This window comes from Lepisma saccharinum, chromosome 5, assembly GCF_977018435.1.
Source record: "Lepisma saccharinum chromosome 5, izLepSacc3.1, whole genome shotgun sequence".
In the NCBI taxonomy this organism is placed as follows: Eukaryota; Metazoa; Arthropoda; class Insecta; order Zygentoma; family Lepismatidae; genus Lepisma; species Lepisma saccharinum.
In genome coordinates this window covers 16,960,183-16,985,430 of record NC_139233.1, presented here as the reverse complement: position 1 = coordinate 16,985,430, position 25,248 = coordinate 16,960,183, and the positions used below count along the sequence as shown (strand labels likewise).

Below are 25,248 nucleotides of genomic sequence, written 5' to 3'. Positions count from 1 at the left end.
CATGCGGAACAAGACACGGCCAACATGAAAATAACACCCACATCCTCTCTTAAGTTCAATCTTTTGCTCCAGGCGACTACTTTAAATTAAGTAATTAATTTTGGGACAAGGCATAACGAACTGTTGCTCGTTGGGATCTTACCAGAATCCTAACCATTATGCTTGGGTGATGTAGCTTCGTCATTCATTCATCCTCACTGGTGAGCACTCGCCCTTTGGCAGATAACTTGATGGTAATAGGCAAGAGGTTACTTTCACACTTGAACCTGTTACAAAGGTCTTGAAAATGAGTGAATTAAAAATTATCCATACTGAAATGCATAAAAATTTCTTTATCGACTAGTGAATGTAAATAAATTCACATTATTCAATATTGTATTAACAAAGTTTTCCTGTGTCATTAAGTCTGGTTCATGTAAAGATAGTAAAATACATAATAAAAATTTAATATAGGAACATAATTAGTGAATACATATAACCAAAGTCAAAATAGATCATTATCAACTATTATAATACAACTCAGCACTTCACCTGTACAATAATCTTTATGTGCTAATAAAAAAAATGCATAGTTACAGAGCACATATAATCAAATTAACAACACTGCAAAACAAGCACAGCAGACAGAAGTTTTTTCCTACAATCAAAATATGAATGTAAAACATGTCAAAAATATTCAGTGTTCATGATGTAACTGAAAATAAACCCAAATACCAATCTTATTTAACCTGATGTTTGCATCATGAGCTCATGGTAGAACCTCAATGCTATGTTCCAAGATCAAGCATTCTTCCACTCAATTTAATACAATATCTTGTTACGTTTTCTCTCACAATGTTACCTGCACATAAACAGGCCCATGAAAAACCTATAATGTACAAATGTGTTTGTGTGATGTATGAAACAAGATTTATAAATATACATTACTGGACTGTTCTTTTTTTCATATGTGTGTGAAGAATAAAGCATAGCCATTAAATATTCAAACAACTGGGAAAGACTTAAGATGAGAAAATACAATTAAACAAGAACAAAAAACCTAGTACTTCAAGCCGTGTATTGTCAGGATATTAAAAATGGATAAAAATCAAATGTACCTTGTTTTGCCCTTCGAATGTTTAGATCCTGAAGAAGGTTGGTCCAGAAATAAGGTAGTTGTTTTGATTTTATCTCTTTTTAATTTTTTTTTAAAAAAAGAGATTAAAAGGGTGTACTTACAAGTGGTGAAGTTCTTATTCTTCTTTCTAATGTTCCAAAAGAACATTTCAGGCATAGTTAAGACATTAAAGTGGTAGCTCAGAACAAAGGAGACCTAAAATACTCTTGATTAGGCAGCTTCGTTGCCACTAGAAATTAGAAATCCAGACTTCTTGTTGAAAGACCCTCAACTTGTTGGTTTGCCTGATCTTTTACGTGTCATCATGTCTTGCCATTTTGCCTCCCCCCCCAAACCTTTTAACCAATTTTAATGTCTTAGTTACTGTAAATCTCTAAAGGAACTGAAAACGCTGTTGAAACATTAGAAAGAAGAATTAGAATTTATCTATTTACAAGGACACTCCTTTTCATGTCTTGTACAATTTTTCTTAATTCTTTTCTTATGAAAAAAAAATATGCAAACAAATAAATCTCATTTGTGATCCATGTATAAATATCAGTTATCACAGTTAAATATTCAGGATTAAACCATAAAATTATCTAACACAAACATAAAATAAGTTTAACTATCATTAAATTATTTATTCCAGTCTTTAACAAACCTAGATTTAATTTTGGTCACATTTCAAACATATTATTTTCACTCTGTGGCCCTTTTCAAAATAAATTTTCCTGTGAAAACTTCTTTTCATATAGAGGCCTGGGGCTGTATTCCCCATTCCTTTTCCCCAATTCCAGGCCTGATCTTGAACTCTCAATAAATTAATCAACTGTTAACAATTTGCAATTAGCTTCCAACGTTTAATAACAATAATGTAATAAAATAATAATCACAAATACATAATAATATAATAATCATAAACTTAAAAAAAGTGTATGCTTAAGCTTCTACATGATACACTATTACCAAACATAAGAACAGCAGAAAAAAAATTGAAGTTTCTATGGATGGATATGAATCCTACCTACACAAATATCCCCTCCCATAACATCTGGTTTTGTCTTTTATGTTTCCCATAAAGAGACTGCTGTGTTGTATATTGTTTGTAATTGTATTTCAAGAACATTTCATAGTATAACTTAGACATATTATTTTCACAGGAGGTATCTTGAAAATATGCATACTCTTATTTTTATATTATGGTTCTATGGATATTTTGCAATTTACTAAATTGTGCAAATACCAGAAAGTTAAATTTTCATACAGCTGCTAATTATTGCTTGCAAGAATTATTTTTTTTTGTCTCAGGATAATTTTTCATGTTGAAATGCTTCAGGATAATTGTATATCTTTCAATATACATAACACAAATATCACTTGCTTGATATAAAGAGTGTCTCTCATTATGCATAGTTGTTTCAAAAAATAAATTGTGGGGTGGTCTTTATGAGTGCAGATTAGCATGCTGATTTACAAGTGTGGTATGAAAATATATTTTGTACAAATATATCTCTACAAATGAGTGTCCTTTGATTTTTTTCTGGTAGCATTAGAAATAAAATTATTTTATTCAATTTCTTGTAGCAAAACTTCATCAGTACAGACAAAAAAATACTATTTACACAATAAGTGCATTTATCTTACCGTTTGTACACTTTATATAAGATAAAAAAAAAATCCAAACATTTGACATCCACAGAAAAATCTTCCATATAATATCGAACATTTCAAAAATTAAATTTTTAGTTACTATATTCTCAACTTTACAAAAGATAGAGTTTCTTGTTTTCCATGTCCTTCGATAGAACTTTGGAAAAAACCCATGATACAAAGAAATACAAGAAACAAGGCTGTTACTTATGATCAATCCAACAATTACATCCATGCTTCAATGTCTATTTACATGATTTGTATTTTAGCATATATTTAGAAAATTGATTTTTAAAAATATATCCAATGTAGGAAGATACATACTATCTCAGCTCAACAACACATGCACATAACGCTTGTTTATTCAGGTATCCATGAAGACAACTGGATATTTTCTCAACACACTTCATATATTTTTGTAAAAAACTTGTCATTTCACTTATCCGCATTCCTGTTGCATAAAATTATCACTTATTTTCTCTTTGCAGAACACTAAATAATACATTGGTATCATCTTCAGATTCATCATCACTCATGCTTTCCATCAGCACCATTGCTCTTCGATCTAGGAGAGGTAACTCAACACTGTCAGAGTCATCTTTGTCCTTTGTCTCCAAAGGTTTACTGGTAGTTTTATGTATCACATGAAAAATAATACCTCCAATGCATAACAGTAGCCCAATACCATTGATAAAGCTTATTTTATCACCATTAAAATAAACTGCTAGTCCAAGCGTGCATATTTCCTGAAAAATGAAGACAGGAAAGTTATATTCATGTTGTTATCTGTATTCATAAAAGAGAAAATATTGAAGTTTGCATTAACACCATAGATGGAATATACATACAAATGAATAGGGTTTATTTTGTTTGTTAAAGTCCACTTATGCTAAGATAAGTCAATTGGGATTGGGACTACAGGATAAGATAATCCAAAAAAAACACTGTGCAATGTGCCTCCACTGAAGGTCGAACCTGCGACCCTTTGATTACAAGGCAACATTACTGGGAACCCAGTGGAGGCACATAGTGACTCGGGTCCCACTTTAAACTGTAGGTCCAGTCCTGATCAGCTTTACTGTGCATAAAGAGCGCTTACAGCAAAAACTGAAACAAAGCAACAGCATAATATGTTTGGTGCATTTGGAATGTACAGGTGTCAACATTGAAAATAAATTTCACTAAACTTTCAAATATATTTGAATATCTGTAATCAAGAAACAAAAATACAGATCTAAGTTGTGGAAGTGCAGATCCTAATATGGACAAAAGTAAAAACCCATTAATAATAAAACAAAAAAAAAATCAGAACATGAAACAAAATTGCAAAAAAATTGAAGAATTTTATTTTCCTTGATACAATCTCAGGTTGCAAAACAACATGAACATGTGCAAGTTAAAGCACCAGAAGGTGCAGATATATAGAGAACAATAAAAACAGCTACAGAACTACTATTCCAGTTACCAGTGTGTTGTTAGCTTGCAATTATTGCAGTTTCTAAAACTCAGTGTAATGATGTTACTTGACACTTATTGATAAAGATGGGCTCAGATTTACATATACAAAATTGTCATAAACTACACAAGGATTTTCAAAGGAAGTAAAATGTTAACATCTTACCTTCATACAAATGCAATTAGATTTGGTTGGACCATACTGACTTGCGAAATGAATATATTCAGGTAAAATTTGAAGTTTTTTCCCCTTTATCTTGTAATTGTTGGGAAGAAGGATGGAAATATTTCACTCCCTCGAAAGTGTTGTCTTCCCCCCCACCAGAACTAAACTAACTTTGATTCTCTACGATAAGTGGTTTGGTTTTTACAACTTATTTTTTTTGTACATCACTGATAAGCATGCACCTGAAAACTCCCATCCACCAAAGGTTGCGAGTTCATTTCACACTATTTCATAGCAAAATATAATAGAAAAATGTTAGTAATTCCAATCTTCTCCTTGCATGAGAGGATTGTTTTGTTTCCGTGAAAAACAAACAAGTACACACAACTCCAGATACAATACAATAATTTTCTTGTCCTTAAAAGTTTACATAATACTTACTTTAAAAATTCCTGCTACAGACAATGTTAAACTGGACGTGTTTGATATGACTAGAAATTCTGCCATTTCCATGGAGAATGCAAGGACTCCACCTCGTAATATTATGCTGGCAGTATGAAGCAAAACCTTCCATTCTGAAAATCTAAAAACCATGCCACTGCTTGCAAAATGAACACCTGCAAAAAAGAAATAATGCATTTTTATGCAGATTGACCACAAACCCACAAACTTCCAGACACACAGGCAGTAGTGATGTACTTGTTGTAGCAAGATTTTTTTTCTTTTACATTTTGACACAAAATGTACAGCAGAATCCAGGATTTCTACATTTTTCCACTATACATTTAACTTTCTTGTCTCAATATAGGGAAAAAATATAAAATATTCCTGGATTATATGTTTTCTCACATAATCACCTTTTTAGCTGCAATTTAGGTCTCGCTTTATAGTGAATATAAATATTTAGCTATCAGAAGTATGTTACTACTAATATAGAGAACTGAAATTATTTTGAAATGTTTGGTATGGGATATTAAATACAGATACAGCTGAAATGTACCAGCAAAGATTGTAAGCACAAAATAATGAAGAAGAAACAAACAACATTACCTACAATCAAGTATTTTACTTCTTTAAACAATGAAGGTTACCACTGGAAAATACTTAGGCAAATTGAAAAGAAAGTGGTGGACTGATATGAAATTACTGCTGATACAAATTAAACAGATATAAATACGGAGAAACTAGTACTCACTTTTATCCGCAAAGCTGTTTTTTCTTCTTTTTGGATTAATTCGCCGATAAAAGTGAGTACTAGTTTCTCCGTATTTATATACTACCACGTCTCTCTTTTCCCAATTATGAATTAAATAGATATATATAAAATTTACAGATACTGATAACTGATATTCTACCAATCTGATACAAAAATTGTAAATGTTCCATGAACAACCTAATTCTTAATTTACCTACTTCATTGTGAATGTCACCTATGACTGAAATATGTTTTTGTTTGAAAAAGGGGCTTCGTGCTGGGGTATTAGTAGCAGCAATGCTTTAGCCCTTCCAGGGCTTGATTCCTAAAATTAAGCTGATGTTTAAAGAGAAATAAAGAGTGAGAGAATGATCTGAGGGAACCCCTTCTCTCACACACAGTTTAGAATAAAATGGAGAACATGTGAAAAAGAGCACACTCCTTTTCAATTCAAACACACGTCCTATCACAGTAAAATATGTCAAAACAGCTTTCAAATTTGTGGGTTTTATGTGACGTCAGAATGCACACAGCCGTCATGTTTGCACGGAAATATCCACGTTCATTACATCTGCACCAACCACGCTTGTTTTAAATCACGAATGTCTGTATTAGTATCTCCTGCCTGCCCGCTTACAAGAACTTGCCTCAATCACGGCTGCTCGAAGCCACAATGCAACAGTTTGTGACGTAGGTGAAACACACCTATACTACAGAATGAATTGAAATAACATCAGATCAGAAAATGTGCAAATAATACGAATCCATTTAAGAATGAACTTCTCTAATTGAAAGAAGTTTAGCCACTACATTACTATTCTTATTAATAATATTCATATGATGACTGTCGCTACATGGGCAATTTGCATAAACTTTAGTTTTGAAAATGTGGTATAGATCTTAATCTTTCTTTTTTAATGTACTCATTATTTAAGTATACTCTGTGATGCTGAAAAAGAGTTCATTCCAGAAATACCTTCAAATCCTATAGCAAAGGGAAGAACAGCTAATATCATCCACGGCTGCACATGATACACCATGTCCAGTGGATTGTTAAGACCAAGTTTTGATTTCTGCATCACTAGCTGGGCCAAAGTCCAACGAAGACCACTGAAAAATGCACAATAAACTATTATGTGTTTTCACTTAAGCATAACATGTGTCCCAACATCTACACTAACGTAATATACAGTGTGTCCATGAAATAATACATGCAACTGACAGCTCACGACGGAAGTGACGTAGCAGAACTATTAGGGTTCGGAGGAGTGCACCCTGGTCTTGCTGTAACAGGTGCAGCGACACAAGTTGCACTTCTACAAGGACAGGCTTTTTCCTGCCCCTGCCTCCCCTTATTTGGAGATCTTCTCGTGGGCTGACTGCTGTTGTGGACATAGTTTTGGAACAGAGCAATTGGCACAATCTATGATGTTACACAACTTCCTGGATAAGTTACAAGCATATGCCAGAGAATGTAATTTTCTGTTACTAGTCAAACTGGACGTTCTTGACCATGTATGGCAAGAGGTAAATTGTCTTGTCTGTAGAGTTTACATCAAATATGCATTGCAAAGATCTTGGAGAATTTCTCTTCATTTAGCCTGTAATTTCAGGTTTCTATTACATTTGGTTGCAAAACTATGAATGTGTTCAACTCCACCATTATTTTAGGGACACACTGAATACGTATATTATACCTTGTGACTGAACTTGCAACCTGTAATCATGGATCTACATTTGAATCACCAAACAATGACTGCAAATAAGAATAAAATATTTAATTAGTGTATTGTAGGTGTTTATATTACACATTTGTTTGTTTTTTTTAAAAGATGTAATAATTCAAAATTATTATAGTTGAATTAAAGATCCATTTTCAAATATCTTGCACCTAACTAACTAAAACTAACTAACCCTCTAGCCTTCTTAAACCTGAAGGTTCATGGCTGCAGACACAGGCCTTCCATCTGTCCCTATCCTGAGCAAGATCTATATACTCTTTTCCATCCCTACCGATTTCCTTTAGGTCCATCTCAACGTTGTGCCTCCATCTTCGTCTTGGCCTTCCTACAGGTCTCTTACCATCAGGTTTCCCAACAAGAATCCTGTAAACTCCTCTTTCCTCTCCCATTCGTGCCACATGGCCTGCCCACCTAAGTCTTCTTGATTTAATTATTCTAATAATATCCGGACGTGAATACAAATTATGTAGTTCTAAATTATGTAACCTTCTCCACTCACCTGTCTCCTCATCCCTTTTAGGTCCAAAGATTTTCCTAAGGATCTTATTTTCAAATACTCTCAATTTATGTTCCTCTTTCAATGTAAGGGGCCAAGTTTCACACTCGTATAATACTACAGGCAAAATTACTATTTTGTATATTTTAATTTTTAGTTTCTTAGATATTAAACGAGAAGACAAAAGTTTATGAAGAGAGAAGTAACATGCATTTCCTGAATTAAGCCTACTTTTTATTTCCTCTTTAATAAAATTTTCATTTGTTAATATTACTCCTAAGTATTTGAATTTGGATACTGGTTCAAACGAGTTGTTATCAATAATTAGATTTTGATTATTACCTAACACTTGGTTTTGGCCTGTAAGCATATATTTAGTTTTCTCTTTGTTAACTTCCAAACCTATCTCTTTAGCTGTTTTGAAAAATATTTTAGCATTATTCTTAATTGTCCCAGCGTCGAATAACATTGGTACCTGGGGGAAACCCTGGGGAGTAAAGGCGGTCATGGGCGTGATGCTGATCACATCACCCCCAGTCACGACCGGATCAAGAAAGTGTGGGGCGTTACCCCCACACCCCCTATACACCTTCATGGCGTGGTGCTATGCACACAGGAATACTTTACCTTTTTTATTTATATCATCTTCTAATAAGTCTACATCAACTGCATATGCTAACAACTGAGTCATACCATTTAATTTTAGTCCTTCGTTAGTATCTTGCACCTTGCTTTTGAAATCTACATTCACTGTTTCCAATGCTGATGAAGGTGAATGTAGAAGAAATTCCCATTCTAGGTTTCACTAACACAGGAGATCCAATTAGTCATAGCACTCAGTAATTTAATCTTGTTACTAACTACTTTCCTCTTTAGAGCAGTGTATTATAACCAGGGTCCGGAAGTTGAGGAAATGTCTTCTTTTCTTTGTGATGTAATAGACTTATCCAAAGAAGGTATTTATCCATTTCACACGAAAGAGTGTCAGAATCCGTAACTTTTATTTTGCTTCTTTGTTCTTTTTTTCCCCATTTTTTGCCTTTTGTCTTATTTTTTTTTAATATTTTGCATGTTTTTGGTCCCTTTTAAGCTTTCTTTCAAGTTTTTGTAATAAAGGGTGTGGCAGTAATAGTTAGACGATGTAAAATGAACATAGAAACGTATCCCGATAAATAAAGTGTTCATTGTTGGTTTTGTTTTGTAAAGTGGTTCAAAGCATTTTGTATGCATGTAGTTTTGGTCGAATGTTCATTGCGCATGCACCGTATTTTAAGTAATACGTAATCCTTCCGTCAGTAGACATGGAGCGTTGGCCGAACGAACATCGTGCTTTCACTGTGGAGTGTTTTTTGAAGAACAAAGACTCTGCAACAATTACGCAGCGTAAGTTCAGGCGTCATTTTAACATTGGTAGAAATGGACAAGTACCGACACAACAAACTATTCTTAATTGGGTGAAGAATTTCCGAGCTTCGGCATCTGCAACATCAAAGAAATCCCCAGGTCGTCATCGTACAGTGAGGACACCAGGAAACATAGAGATGGTTCAAGAGACATTGGAACAAAGTCCAAGGCGTTCAGCTCGTAGGCATGCTGTGTCACTTGGCATTTCAGATAGGAGTGTGCGGCGAATATTACACCAGGACCTACACTTCCACCCATTCAAAATTCAGATGATTCACAAGTTACTCCCTCAAGATTTCAATGAACGCGTTCACTTCTGTAATTGGGTGTTACAAATGACTAATGAGCACCCTAACTTTCTGCACAGGTTAATCATGTCAGACGAGGCTCATTTCCACATTAATGGTTGTGTGAATAAGCATAATTGCCGTTACTGGGCAAACAAAAATCCAAGGTTGCTGCATGAAGTGCCCCTTCATAGCCCTAAAGTAACAGTATGGTGTGGTGTCTCTTTTGATGGAATTATTGGACCATACTTTTTCGAGAACGAGGATGGTGACACTGTAACTGTCACGTGCGCTCGATATGTGGCCATGCTCGAAAACTTCGTTCTCCCAGAACTGAGACGGCGTCGCCTTACACGGGTGTGGTTTCAACAAGACGGAGCCACGTCACACACAGCAAATGTTTCAATCAACATTCTTGGGAGGATGTTTCCTGTAAGAGTTATCTCTCGTCGCGGCAATGTTCCTTGGCCTGCACGCTCGCCGGATCTATCGACATGTGACTTCTTCCTATGGGGTTACTTGAAGCAAGTAGTGTATGCAATAAACCTGCAACATTACAGGATTTGCGTGACTCAATTCAACTTGCAATCCAACAAACCCCGCTCAACATGGTGCAACGAGCTGTGAGTGCGCTGAGGCGACGTGCAGAGATCTGTTTGACTACCCATGGTGCACACCTCAGTGAAATAATTTTCAAGAAGTAATTACCATATGTAATGCTTTTGTATGTAAATTCTTGGCATATAAATGTTTTTTTAATAAAAGTTCATTAAAGTAATAATTTTTCAAAAAAACATCGTCTAACTATTTCTGCCGCACCCTTTATTTTCATACAAAATTAACAATTGCTCAACTGCCAGCAAAAGCACGTAGGAGGCGGGATTACTGAAACAATAGCCACTTTCTGTGTCAACAATTAACTACGACTTGTTGGCAATACTAGTTGCGGAGCAGGCAGCAGAGAGTGTCAACTCTAAGAGTTTTATTCCTTGCTCTTTGGCAGCAATGTTAGTGGGAGTTTGCAGGGAGACAGTTCTACGAGGCCACTTGTTTCAGTGTTCTTCAAGATGCCTAAGGTTAAACCATCGAAGTCATGTTTCTTACAAGTTGTGTCCAATTTTGGAGATGATCTGTTTTCAACTGATGGAACAATTCTATTCTGTAAACCGTGTGAAACAAAAGTTTCTGCAGAAAAACGATGCCATGTGCAGCTTAACCTGATGATGACCTTGGTGGTATACTGGAATGCGGAGAGGTTTGTAAGTTTCATTGAAATTAAACAGTGTGTTTTCGAAAACTTTCTTCAAGTACGTCTTACGAGAAAAAAAGTTTTCATTCATGATTGGGAAAAGAGAGACGCGGTAGTATATAAATACGGAGAAACTAGTACTCACTTTTATCCGCGAAGCTGTTTTTTCTTCTTTTTCGATTAATTTCAGTGGCCACTGCCACCATCCTCGTTGGAACAAGTTGGTGGCAGTGGCCACTGAAATTAATCGAAAAAGAAGAAAAAACAGCTTCGCGGATAAAAGTGAGTACTAGTTTCTCCGTATTTAAAAAAAGTTTATCGTTTTTTTACATTTTTGATTAATGTTGGTCAATGTATGTGTTTTGGAAGCATGTGATGCCTGGGAACAATGTGAAAAAATATTGTAAATTGTATTAATACATGATCAGAGAAAACATATTTTGTATGTTTTTTTTTTGTTTTTTTTCGGTCCTTTTCTCCAATTTTAACCTTTAGTTGAAATTTGTCCCAGAAATAGGACGAAAAAGTAAGTGCCTTGTCGTAATTTGGTTTCAAATATGCACCATGCAGCTTTAGATACAATTATCGAGGGTTTGCCACACTTTTATTTGTATATTGAGGTCGGAACACTGATAGTTTTTTCCGGAACATATTTTGCAATCGTGTTTTCCAAACTTCCCCCTTCCAACATGAACATGTCACGTGTTCGAGTCCTGAGTTGACAGAGAAGCAATAAATGCTTGGTATTTCTGGCGCTGTTTTCGTTCAAGCTTAGATGCTGTGACTCACCAGAGATAAGGCACATGGTAGTCTTTGTTCTGTTGCGAAAGGTCCATTCGTTGAAAAAAAGACAAACGTTCGGGTTTTCTTACCAAAATAGCAGGGGAAGAGGGGGCAAACTCCACATTTTTATGTTTTTTTTCATTGACATTCGGGGGATTCGGCCTCCGCCGGTAACCCCCCCGGTTGGGGCTTCCAAATTTTACATGGTTGCATGCGCTGATGTTCTAGCTGCAAAACAAAAGTTATCCGAAGTAGATTGATCCCATAGTGCCAGAGTTATTACGATTTTTCTCCATTAAGTATACAAATTTAAATTTCGCGCTAAAAAGCCTTGGCGACACTGGGCTTACTTTCGTCAGACCTGTGTGGCGTACTAAAGGTTAACTGTATTTTCAAGGGTCTTTTTCTCATATTTTTTCGGTCCTCAACTTCCGGGCCCTGATTGTAACTTATTGGAAAGTCATGTGAAAATTGTGCCTCAACATTAAATCAGGTAGTCACTTAGTTTACCACAAGTGTCCAATAACCTTGAGAAGTTACATTATACCTAGAATTGACATGAAAAGTTACACAGTGTGGCACGAACAGAAGTTTAGCACAACTGAACCACAATTTTCATGTAATGTTTCAATAAGTTATAATAATTATCAATGCTTAATTTTTCATTCAATACAGTATTTTATTTCCAACCAAAGTTTTAATCCAGTAACCTTGCAATTACTAGTAAAAGTATATTCAAACTTGCTCTTCATAAACACATATTTATGGCCATGGAACACACACACTGAAATATGACCTCTGAATCAATTTCAAATAGCACACTTTTCTCGGCTTTGTTTGTTTATGGACTACAGAAGTTATTGAGATTTCATACAGTTACTTAACATAATCATAATAAACTTCAAATACATACAAAAATGAATAAAATTTAAATAATTGCTATTCAATTTTTTTTAACACTTAAGTACCTTGCAAATGATGCAGTTAACACCATTAGAAATCCAAGAATGTTGAACTGGGTTGACTTAAATGTGAACATAATCAGTCCTGACGAGATCATTAGTACAATGAAAACAAGGGTCCATGACTGCAACAAAACAACTCAGATTATGCAAGGCACAATCAGTAATGTTATAACAGAACTGCAAGCATGGTTCCCATAGTTACAATATAATTTAGCATATAGAAACATACAACAGAGCTACTCTTTGCTTTTTTAGATGGAGGAGGGTCAAGAGTTGCTAAACCTTGCATTACCATTACTATATGCAGTGCAAAAACTGGCGACTGCATTTTGTATGACAACTATGTTATTTAACGTCTTGCAGTTTCTGAAAAGAACCTTGGAAAAATCAACTGCAACTTTACATATTTGTGTTACAAAAACCAGGATATGTGAATTAAAACTTTTTAACCACAAAAATTCAATAACAAAATGGTAGAATTTTGCACTTGATAACAGACTATTTATAGGGCCAGTAAAATTACTGATAAATCTATACACTAGACATTAACAGAGTACCAAAAATCTGTATTATTCATAAAATGAATGAATATTTTCACATCTTAAAGCTCAAGAAGAGGAGCCGTGGTGGTCTGGTCGGTTTGGCATCTGACTGCCGTATGGGAGAACTGGGTTCGATTTCTGGGTTTTGTGATCTAAGATCAGAATTTCCAGCCTTGTCCCTGTAAAAAGTGACTCCGGGTCTCACCCCACATTCCCTAAATGTGCCTTCATGACACAGTGCTATTTGCACAGGGAACTTTACCTTTCTTTTCACATACAAATGAATTATTCTTCTCTTTGAATTTAGCATATTACGTAGTACAACTAATATGATACAAGAAGGTATCATGGCTGCAGGTTGATACTAGCAGTACCAACATGAAACTATCTTAGTTAGAAGGACATTTAAACATGTAGCCGATTTATGTGCTACAGGTTGGTTATGTATTTGTTACAGGTCTTTGTTATCATTATGCATATGGAATCTTAAAGCCAAAATGTTAATAAGGAAGCAGAATAACAATTCGCAACAATGAGCACAGGGGTGGAAACTAGATAATGAACAACTGATCAAATACTGACTAATTACAGCCTATTGACAAATTAGTAAATTAGAAACTGGTATTTTATTTTTAAAACAATATATATTATCTGGCATCCAACATTGCTACAACCAGCCACAGCACACTTTTTGCTGAACAGAATTAATGTTCTTATTAAGGTAAAACAATGTTTTCATTGTGCACTGAAAAAAAGAAAGAAACTTAGTGCCCTGTAAATAAAGATGATTTAAGCTGTAAGTGATGCTTGTGCTCAAGAAAATGAAACGTAAGTGTTGTTAATACACACACAAATGGATGTACTGGCTGCTTCTTGTTTCTGTAAGGTATGTTGTTGTTGTTTAGGAATAAATTATTTTAAAACTAAGTATGGGCTTTAGTTATCTTGATTCTTTTTTACATACTCACTTATTCGAGAAACTGGTTTTTATGAAGAGGCCAGCGTCACCATTCACTTGGGAACTTCTTGGAACTTAAAGTCACAAGAAGTTCTGCCACCAAAAATTAACAGAACTTCATAAAAAACAGTCTCAAAGATAAATGCGGACTTAGTTTTGGTACATTAATTTGCTGCCGTGTCTTTCTTCCTCAAAACATGAATTATTTCATTCACTTTCGGGTAAAAAGTGCAGTCTATACACGCACACATATGGCAAATGATGACTGCCGTGTCTTGAAATGTAAAATTTGACCTCAAAATGGTTAAGGGAACAGTAAATCTTAAAAAAAGATCATCCATCCCTCCATGAGAGCTAATTAATCTGGTGGCCACTGGTATAAACATAAAATATATAAACAAAAATAGTGCAAGATTACCTTCTTCTCCAGTTTGAAGATCAAGGCAAACCCCAAAATAAATATTATTGCAGTGGATTTGGTCATGGTATATCTGGAACAGACAAATGCAGAATCAATATAGTAAAAATAAGTACACTATACAGAAATGACCTACAATATTTAAATTTAAAAAGGAAGTGAAACACTGGATATGATGTACATGTTTCAAGTAAAACATGCACAGCCCTCAACCTTAGGATTAACAACCACTGCTCCTCCACCCAAAACACTGACTTCACTGTTACCATAATCAAAATATCCCCTTTCAATGACTGCTTCCAGGTAGCAATCATCCATCCCTTACACCAATCCACCAACACCTCAGTACAAAGATGGGAGAGGGCCTACATATCAACCATGAGTGCAACCACATCCTTAGACCAGATGCAAACCAGATCCGACACTACGCGACACATCGTAAGTCCCAAAGCAACACAACGAGTCATTTTGTTTATCAGCTAAAATCTGATATCAGAATTTGACCATGTACACAAAAGGTCTAAGTCTGTCTTTTATAATTTTGGAAGACGGTTAACAATACATAATAACAGTTTGCAGCAAAATCAATGCATTAATATATAATTTTATATGTTGTGAATCGGGTCAGTTTATATGATCTTAATGCATTTGTCATGTACCAAAATACTGTATTTTCTAAACAATTACTTGCTAGCAGGGGGCCCATAGGGGCGGGGGGTTTTTGGTGCAGACTGCACCCACAAGATTTTTGGGGGCGATTTTTTCCCCTTCAAATAATATAAAATTCAATGTTTATATATTTTTCTAAAATATATGTAACAAAAAAATACATCTTAAATGCACCATATGTAATCCATCACATGAAGGAAAGAAAGTATATACGGGAAGGGTTGCCACAGGTGGGTTTGTGGATGCAAGTTGTGCCGCCCAACTTTGGGGGAAATTTCAATGATGTAAATTTGATGTGGACAATATAGTGTTGGACACAAGTTGCATTACGTTATCAATTAACCACTGCTGCTATATAATAGCAACTTGTAGACTTCCAAGGGAATTGTAATGGGTAATATGTATTATCAGGAGGGGGGGGGGCAATGTCCAACTATTACATAATAGGCTTTGTATTCTGGAGGGGGGATTGAGAATTAAACATTGGGGGAACAATATCCAACTCTTGAATGTCAGTCTTACATTATGGCAGGTAATTTAGTTAGGGGAAATTGAGCATCAAATTTAGGAGGGTATCCAATTCTTGTGTATTACTATTGTCTTAGACTGTTGCAGAAATTCTGGAGTGGAGAATGAGAATTATTTGTTTTGGAGGAGGCAATATAATATCCACTCTTCAATATAAACAGTAAGCCTAAAATTGCCATGAAAATTTTGGTGGGAGGATTGAGTATTAAATTTCAGGGGGGGGGGGACATGAAGCTCTTGATAAAATGTTAAATCTTAGATTGTCGAGGGATTTCTGTAGTGGGGAAGAGTTCGAATATTAAAATTTGGGGACTATATTTAGTGACATGCTATCCACATGTTTTCGGTGGCGGAAGTGCAAAAAGAGAAACTGGAAAAGAGTAAATATCACGGGATCCTAAGAAAGTATTGATAGATATCCCATTAAATTAATATTCTTGAAAGCCACTGCGAAAATAGATAGAATTCACCACCGAAGGAGGAGGACTTGTCTTCTTCTTGCAGGATACAAACAAGTAGTTTTCATCACTTGTTTGTTAGCCCATGAATAACTTTCGCAACTTTTTAGGTTGTGGTATACCTGATCAATTTGGATAGGAGACACTTTCATCTAATCCTTGCCTTTTATGTTAATCTCTAAAATTAGAGCCAGCCTTTGTGGTGGAGTGCTACAGTGCCAGGCCTGGGTTTTCTTTGCGAGTGCCCCTTCATCAATTTCATAATATCATCAGTCATCACTCATCCTCATCTTCGTGATTAGCCAAAAGTGAAATAAAAGCAAAGTAAAATAAACCGTTGAAGGGCTCGGGTGTAAAACATGGTAAGTGACATTTTGGTTATTTCTGAGTTCATTAAGAAAAAAGGTTATTAGAAGCTGTACTGTGGATAAATTGTTTTCTTGTTGTGTTTACCAATTTCAGAAGGCTTCACCGAGTCCAATGCAAATTGTATGACATGGCAATTTCACTCGAAAATTGAAGGATGGCACATTTTACTTTGTAACTCAAAAATAACCAAAATGCCACTTATCATGTTTTACACCTGTGGAATCGTCTCTGCTAGTGCTACTGCAACGGGATCTGTTGCCTGATTCCTTCCAGCATAGAGATGTAAATTCATTAAATTAGGCACACACAGGAAATGTACTATGTAGAACTTTCAGCGACAAATGCAGACCAAATCAATCAATCTAAAATTAGAATAAAAAGCAATATTGCTTTCATACTTACAGAGAAACTGTGATTAATTCAAGGCCCCAGTTAGAGAATCCTATATCCAGTCCACTTGTGATTCCCGTAGGAGCTAATTTTTTCAGATGGTTTCCCCAGTCTATGGTAACTCTAGGTCTATTTAAACAGCAGTCACATACAAAATGAATCATGCCAGCTAGGGTGAATTTTATCACAAGATGGCAGACCACTACAGACAGAGGAAAACGGAAATTCTGAAACAGATAATGATTTTTTTAGTTAAAAACTAAAAAAAACTTTTACATGTTTACATAACATGATTCACTTGTAAAATATCCCCAAGTTAATATTAGCATTACTTCCGATTCCAACATGTTAGTGCAACATAAGGATAACAGCAACTCTCAAAGATGCATCGAATATAAAACAAAAATTCATGTACGGACTTGCTGCTAAAATTCATACAACTAACACCTTTTGTATTGCCTCTTGATTTTACCATTACCTGACATGTCTGCCAAAAGGCAATATGAACAGGAATTTTACACTGTATTTTGATGATTTCATAGCAATGGAATTTTCTTTCCACTGCACACTTTTTCTGTGTATTTTTAAGGGATGAAACAGATTGATCAGTGCTCTATTGATATCTGCCAGTATAGGCAGGTAAATCAGTGTGTTGGTAAAGTGACTGATAATTTTACAGATCTGTATTTAGTACACAATTCTGTCATTTGTTATTAGTTTTATGAATAAAAACATAATTCACATCCTTCTTTGTAGCTGATCAGTTGTATTGGATTCATGTGGAATTGTTGGAGTTAAAAGCACTGTTTTAATTTCTATAAGTGCGTTTCAGATATTGGTTCTGTCTTTTTCTTCAGGGTGGTGTATTTGTTTCTACCTTGTCATCTGCCAGTAGTAGGAAGGTGTCAATAGCATGATTATAGTGCAAAGTAAGAACACATTTTCTGAGAGGATTATTTATTGATGGCTGACGCTCCACAATATCAGAGTAGTTCGGGGTTGACACCACACTTAATTAATATAAAATAAGAAAACCAGTGCCAGATGAAAAATCCACAGGGATATATCACTTTGAAAGATTATGTAGGGCAAGCATCATGAAAACTGGCAATAAGATTTAGACATCACAAATTTGGACCCAAGAACAGGTTTGTCAGCTCACACCATCAAAGATTTTTTTAAAAAAAGGCTTAAAAAAAAGAGTAACGGATACATAATTTAAATGTGTGGGAGGTGTTGTTCATTACAGAACACCGAAAGAAAATAACAAAAATGGCAACATAGACTCACTATGGAAATATCTCTTTCAAAAATGGGGTAAGCCACTTCTTTTTAAATTTACGCCTACACAAAAGATCAAGAATCTTCGTACAAAGAAAGATGATTTTGAATTACCTGATGATATTTGGAACTAACTAACTAACTCTCTAGCCTTCTTAAACATGAAGGTTCATGGCTGCAGCAACACAGGCCTTCCATCTGTCCCTATCTTCAGCAAGATCTATATACTCTTTTCCATCTCTACCGATTTCCTTTAGGTCCATCTCAACGTTGTCCCACCATCTTCGTCTTGGCCTTCCTATAGGTCTCTTACCATCAGGTTTCCCAACAAGAATCCTGTGAACTTCTCTTTCGTCTCCCATTCGTGCCACATGGCCTGCCCACCTAAGTCTTCTTGATTTAATTATTCTAATAAGATGTTAAGGCTTAAAATTTGATAATAATAAAATAATGATATTTGGAATTCATAATTAAAATTTGATAACATCTTCATTTAAAAAAAAATTACTTGTTTTAACATTGTAACATTATTAACAGGACTCATTGTATATGTGCTTCATTTTATTTTATTATTTTTAAAAATATACTACATTGTAATAACTGTAACATTAATCAAACTAAGAATATGATGAATGAAGAAAGGTGTGTTCTGCTTAAATGTTACATCAAAAAGTATTCTTGTAAGAACTGTAAAGTACAAGAGAAATAACTTATAATGCTCATGTTGTGGTTTTGTGACATAAAAGTCGAAATATGCAGTTCTATTTTGAAGGCGAAATGCATTGTAGTCACCCATCCCGTGCATTTTAATTAAGAAGATTAATGAACAATTTATGTTCAAGGACATTCTATTGCATTGGTGTACATCCATAATAAAAATTTCCCTAAGGTATGAGGGTATGCATGAAAGGAACTTTGCATAGTTTCACCAATGAACTATCATGCCTCAATAACTGGGCTTCCCAATGGATTGGTGGTAACATCGCCCCCTTGTGACAAAGGCAGGGTTCGATGGAGGCACATAGTGGCTCGGATCCTATTTTAAACTGTAGGTAAATTTGTACACAGAGTAAAATTGAGTAGATGATGCACACTTTAAATCATGGAACAACCTACCTTCAGCATGTGTTGCTGATAAAAAGTGAGTCCAATTGAGAGGACATAGTAAAGAAAGATGAGTAGCAGTGTTTTTGCTGCAAGTTTCCAGAACTGTGCAGACCTGATTCTTCCACACAGCGTGAGGTCCTTGCTGAAATCCATGCTTCCTAATGATTATTATATCAGTCCATCATCTGTAACAACAACATTGTTAATAATGAATTTAGTAAAACAGAAAACCACAAACATAAATTAGAAATAGTTTACACATTCTAAATAACACTGACAAAAAGCAATCAGAAAGAGAAATGGGATATTTATAACTACAGGATTTCTTTCTTGCAAGTAAGTAACAGAACTATAAAAATAGTAATGCCTGGTAATGAAGTTTACAGGTTATTGGTATTTTTACCTTGGACTTAACTATGTGCATGATTATGATATATTTATCATCATAAGCATCCATGATTTTCAAGGATGTACTACTTTAATGATAAACCTAAAACCTAACTTGCCTATCCTAAAAAGAACAGCATTTAGGGATGTAATAGCCCCATCTACTTCACTGCACTTCTTGACTCACTCTGCACTTGTGCATCTTGTTGGTTACACAGTGCAACACAGACTCATCTACTTCGTTGATTTGGTGTCAAGTAGTAAATTTGGTGTCTGCACCATTTGCACTACGTTCTGCAGTGGTATGATGTGGGGTGCATGCTAATTAATCAAATGAATATTTAAAGCAGCAGACACGCATTTGTTCAATCTTCTGAACTTCAACACCACTATTACTTGGTTGAACGTTATTTCCTTGTATCTGACACCAGGATACATCTGCACTACACCTAGTGTCAAAGAGTGCAGCCAGAAGGGGTCAATACCCTTCTGCACCTCATGTCATATCAGCAGCATTCCACATCCATGACAGTAAATAAATGGCTGCTAGCAAACAAATGTGCACATGGGAGCATACAGAAGTGAAAAATCATTCTCCAAAAAAAGGTAGCAAATAATCATTAAGTTTCTGAAGTATGTGCTAAGAGACATAAATAGAAATCAAACCATGTAAAAAATACATGTGTACTATCTTCTACTCATAACATTGGTTCTAGCATGCGGAAAACACAAATAACAGAAATATTTGATCCCGAAGTATGATCAGCGTAAGTAAAAAAAACATTTGTATGTACACTAAAGTAATGAAAGAACATGTCGGAAATTGCTATCAACTTCAAACCTAGCACTCCTACCGGTACTAGTTTACTATCCTTCGGACAGATTTCTTCATTTCTACAAAAGAAACTACATACCATAATAAGTTCCTGTAGTATTGTCTAACATCTGGAAGGTGTTTTGTGTGATGTGGGAATGTTTCATAGTGGAAATTCAACCATTGACGCATAGCCCCACGAACCATTCATACATACGATACGATCCATTTCCGGTAAGGTTAGGTTAGGTAGGGTCACAATAGTTAAAAATTGGTTTCGAAAAAAATATGCGTAGCCCCACACACCATTCTCGCATAGCCCCACGAACCATTGACACATAGCCCCACAAACCATTTGCGGAAACGTACGTTATTCAGTTACAAAAACACTTTTTTTAAAAAAAAAATTGGATCAAAAAAACGTGAATACACGTTAAAAAATGATTCGCGAAGCAGACAGGTAAGTAGAAATGTCAAAATTTGACTAACTCAGAAGTTATAGGTGTCCGAAGGATAGTAAACATTTACCCTCCTACCTAACCTAACAATGTAAAATTATAGCTGATGTGGAATGTCATATTGGGTACTATATTTACTTGTGCGAACCACTTCACTTCACAATAACACATTTCAGTGAGCTAAAACAACTGAAAACGTTCATATAACATCATCTTCATAAACCATGCAAAATACTTCACTTTCTAGAGGGGGTACAGAGGTTTAAGGGTACCGTTCCCTCTATCAGTTTTTGAAGGACTTCCTAAAACCAGACTCTTTGAACCTGGAGAAGCCTAAGTTCCATTTGTTTTATTGCAATTTTATCATGCTACAAATGCAATTTTAACATGGTTCAATTTTGATTTACTTCTTTTAAGACATACTGCGGAGTTTTATCGATTACTTAAGATCTCGTTCAATATATGCTTTCGTAGTTAAAATGAAGTCCCTAAATGCATTCTACTAAGGTTCCGATTTACTTCCACATTAATTCCCACTAGTCTACGATACTTAGTCGCTTGTCAACGGAAAATACATCATTGTCCATGGGAAGCGCACAGGCTTGCATAAGGTAATTTTTAAGTTGTTTTTTTAAACATAAATTATAAATTACTTGATAAAATTATCATATGCAGGGAAATCGCTCTAACTCGATCATTCTCTACTTTTTTACATTCGTACTTACCTATTCTGCATTGCGAAACATTGTTTAACAAGGGATTTCACTTTTTTTTTAACGAAATTAGTATCTATTGTCGACATATCGAGTATTTATTATTCGTTCTTTTCTCGCTTCCTGAACATGCAAAATGGCGGGCAAATCTTGACTAGCGTTGTTTCAACCTTCTGAACAGAAAAATTCCCGCATAGCCCCAAAAACCATTCGGGACATTGTGACCATCCACGAATAGCCCCAAAAACCATTCCCGGAAAAACCATCCCCGCATAGCCCCAAAAACCATTCTGGATTGTATAACCATCCACGAATAGCCCCACAAACCATTCACGATAGCCCCATGCACCATCACGGTAAGGTAAGGTTAGGTTGCTTTAGATTGGGCTATATAGTGAAAAAACTGTGCGTTTGGAAACACTTGCCGGGGATTACGTCATCAGATGCTCGCACATCCGGTTCAAGTACATGGATGGAAATGCAAGCAACAGCTTCCGTGCATGGGACGGACATTATGGTAACTGTCTGATATCGCCCGAACAGATTTCTTCAAATTTACAGGAGAAACTACTTACTGAAATCACTTTCTGTATCATTGTCAAGGTTCTTCGATGTATTTTCTTTCGCACAAACTAAAAACTTCACCATAGAATGCTGCAGAACAATAAATAATCAGTTGTTACATAAGAAACTTGCATCTTCTGTAACATTAGGCCGTTGTTTCCATTATGTACGTGCAGTTGGCGCAAGTGTCGAAAGTCACGTGGTCTCGGCAGTGTTTCCAAACATGCCTTTTTTTTACGAGAATTTTTCTAATTTTTTTTTAACTATGCTTACTTAACCTAACCTTGCCAGAAATGGTCCTTGGGGCTATCGTGAATGGTTTTTGGGGCTATCCGTCAATGGTTTATGATGACATAATAAACACGAAAGTAGGCATTTTTCAGTTAAGAAGGTTAAAACACTGCATACCCACTCCAAATCGACAAAACACAAGCACGACTGCACGCCATATTGTCTGTGGGTCGGGTACCCTATTCTACACCCTCGAATATTGGATTTTTTTTTTGTCTGTTACCCAAGCATAACAAGGAAGACAAATAATGACTTGTAATATGAAAAGTTGACACTATTTTATGGAAAAAGGCATAACTTCACCTTAAAGAATCTTCCGCAATGCAGAATATGTAAGTGTCAATGCTAAAATTAAGGAAATAAACGAGTGAGAGGTGTTCGGACCTTATCAAACAAGTACCGGACCACTCTCCAATTTCTATGAAATTTCGCCTATATATATATATATATATATATATATATATATATATATATATATATATATATATATATATATATGGCAAGATCTGTGGCATGTACAGGATTTTCGAAAGGGGGTAGGGTACATACAATATTTTTAGTTAGTCCTCATTTTTCATCTTTTCCTGCCTTGAGCATTTTTTATTAATACTGGGCCAAGGGGGGGGGGGATTATGACACCAAGAACCCCCCACTGGGTAATACTGTGCATTAAAAATGACCCTCTTAACTAGGTCCTACATGAATTAGTGTCACTGCTTATTTGCTCCTTGTATAATTGGTAGACTCAGTTTCATGCAACGTTTAGATGTTGCTAAGTTGTGCTAGAAGCTGCTGTCGTGGAAGTGATTAAATTTTGTTTAGATCATCGGAATACCTGTAGTTGCAATATTCTAGCAAACGGTCAATTTCCTAAACATAAAAGCTGTTTCTATTTACTAAAAACATTTTTCTTTAGACATTCACAGTTCGGATTTACTTCAGTCTACCGGAATCATCAAGTTTCTATAGGAAAATTCTAATAAAAATGCGCCCAATTTCCGGCCTAACTTTATATGTAGGAAAAACACTTACCGAACATAATTCTTGAAGCTTTCCTGGCGGCGAATATTGAATATTTGAAGCACAGAGAAGGAATTGTGAGCTGTCACGAGAATGCAATACAGAAATTACATTATATGCATTTCTCCGCCCCTGTGTTTCCATTTATGTTCGTTGATTATATTCGACTTGCACACAGCAGCTGATTACAACTTACATCAAAATATAATCATACGTCACTGGTCAACACATGGCACAAGAGGAAAACACTGGGCGCTTCCAGCACAATCATTTGTTACCCCTCCAGCACCACTCAACATCTGGTAGCAGAGATTTGATGCTAGTTAGCACAAACAATTATTGCTTCGCTTGCCTTGTAAGAGTTGAGATATTGCGCTTGCAGCAAAGATAGTCACGGCAAAAAGTAAAGATGCATCTCATTCTCTTTGGTTCACATAGAGAAAAATAGCAACACGCGCCACTAGGGGTGTGCGGGATGCGAAAAAGTTGGTACCGCAATCGGTAACAAAATAATAATAATAATCGGCAATCGCAACTTCAGGAAATGATTTCCTGACATTTCGGAATCCCGTACACGCGGAATATTTCCAAACGATCATAAGAGGTAATTCTTGCGTTTTGTGTCTTGTTCACGCCAGTTCGGTGCATACCGGAAATAAATCCTACTTTCTTCTTGGCGCGAAGATGTTGCCACGTTTAAAGTGTAACAAATGAAAAACAGCAAGCGCTTACGCTTTCGCTACACACTTCGTTCTCTACTGTCGCTCCTGCAGACGCCAAGAGATATTTTTGTTTTCTTTTCCTTTTTGTTTCAGTGATGAAGGATGTGAGGTGAACGTAAAAGCACATGCAACTTTTTAGGATTTCAATATGTCAATCGTCTCATTTCACACATTAATGAGCTGAAATATGAAGGTGGCAATCATTTCTTGGCAATTTAAACAAACATCAATGGACATTGGAACCAGACCCGTATCCAGCTTTGGGTCGGAAGAAAGAAGAAAGAAAACAGTCGGCTACTGACAAAAGCCGCCGCATGGCTTACAGCTTCGCACTTATTGTTTACTTTCAATTCTCAGGAGTATTCGAATATTCTATTCTGCAAATTAACAATATTGTTGCTTACCTTTGATTCCGTCACATCTGAATAATCACGATATTTCTATGTTTAGAAAGTAATATATGCTATTTGTAAATGCACACTCTCATGGATTAATAAATTATACATATTAGCAATGCAGCCGGACCGTGTGGCCGAGTGGTTAGCACATCGCGCTTCCCGGGTTCGAATCCCGCTCGGGCTTGGTTGTTTGTGAATGTCCATTCATCAATTTCATCACTCATCCCCATCTTCGCAAATTAGCCAACAGGCACAAAACGCGAAGTAAATTAAACTCATTCAATCAATCAATATTAGCAATGCTATTTACGTATAATGAAAAACATGATAATGTGAGTTTACCAAAGAATCAGGGCATTTTCGGATCACGACTGATATTGGAAAATAACTCTGTACATGAATTAAGAAGAAAGGACAGTGTAGTTATTAACCACGTCGTCATGTAATCGAGTAGAGGGTTTGATTCCCCGTGGACTAATATCGACAATGGTTCGGATTTCATTCGTCTAGTTTCGATTAGCTTATCTGAGAATCAAGTGAACTTTAAACACACTTGTTCAATTAAATCGAGAACACGGAACAAATGGTTTTTCTTCGCGTGTTCCTTCAACTAAAGCCCCTATCACACGGAACTGGATTTCTAGTAGGAACGCTCTAGTTGACGCTGGAC

At 35.7% G+C, this 25,248-nt stretch overlaps 1 protein-coding gene across 1 annotated transcript; it reads right to left on the bottom strand.

Annotated features, from left to right (window-relative positions):
* Window positions 1-429: 429 nt before the first annotated feature.
* On the bottom strand, window positions 430-23,692 carry LOC145987676 (solute carrier family 35 member H1). The gene is made up of 8 exons (XM_083122210.1): window positions 23,471-23,692; window positions 19,221-19,396; window positions 16,836-17,050; window positions 14,410-14,482; window positions 12,495-12,613; window positions 6,542-6,675; window positions 4,812-4,987; window positions 430-3,495 (listed from the first exon to the last, which is right to left on the bottom strand). Exons 2-8 carry the CDS (start codon window positions 19,362-19,364, stop codon window positions 3,217-3,219), a joined length of 1,140 nt encoding a protein of 379 aa, XP_082978336.1. The 5' UTR covers window positions 19,365-19,396; window positions 23,471-23,692; the 3' UTR covers window positions 430-3,216.
* Between the last annotated feature and the right edge of the window lie 1,556 nt (window positions 23,693-25,248).

Bases quoted from the DNA above. Each gene is read 5' to 3' on its own strand.
- LOC145987676 (XM_083122210.1), bottom strand. From the start codon at position 19,364: ATGGATTTCAGCAAGGACCTCACGCTGTGTGGAAGAATCAGGTCTGCA. The intron at 12,614-14,409 runs GTAATCTTGCAC...GTTTTGTTGCAG, and splicing joins TCTTCAAACTGGAGAAGAAG to TCATGGACCCTTGTTTTCAT. The intron at 4,988-6,541 runs GTATTTCTGGAA...TCTTTTTTGCAG, and splicing joins CTTTGCTATAGGATTTGAAG to GTGTTCATTTTGCAAGCAGT.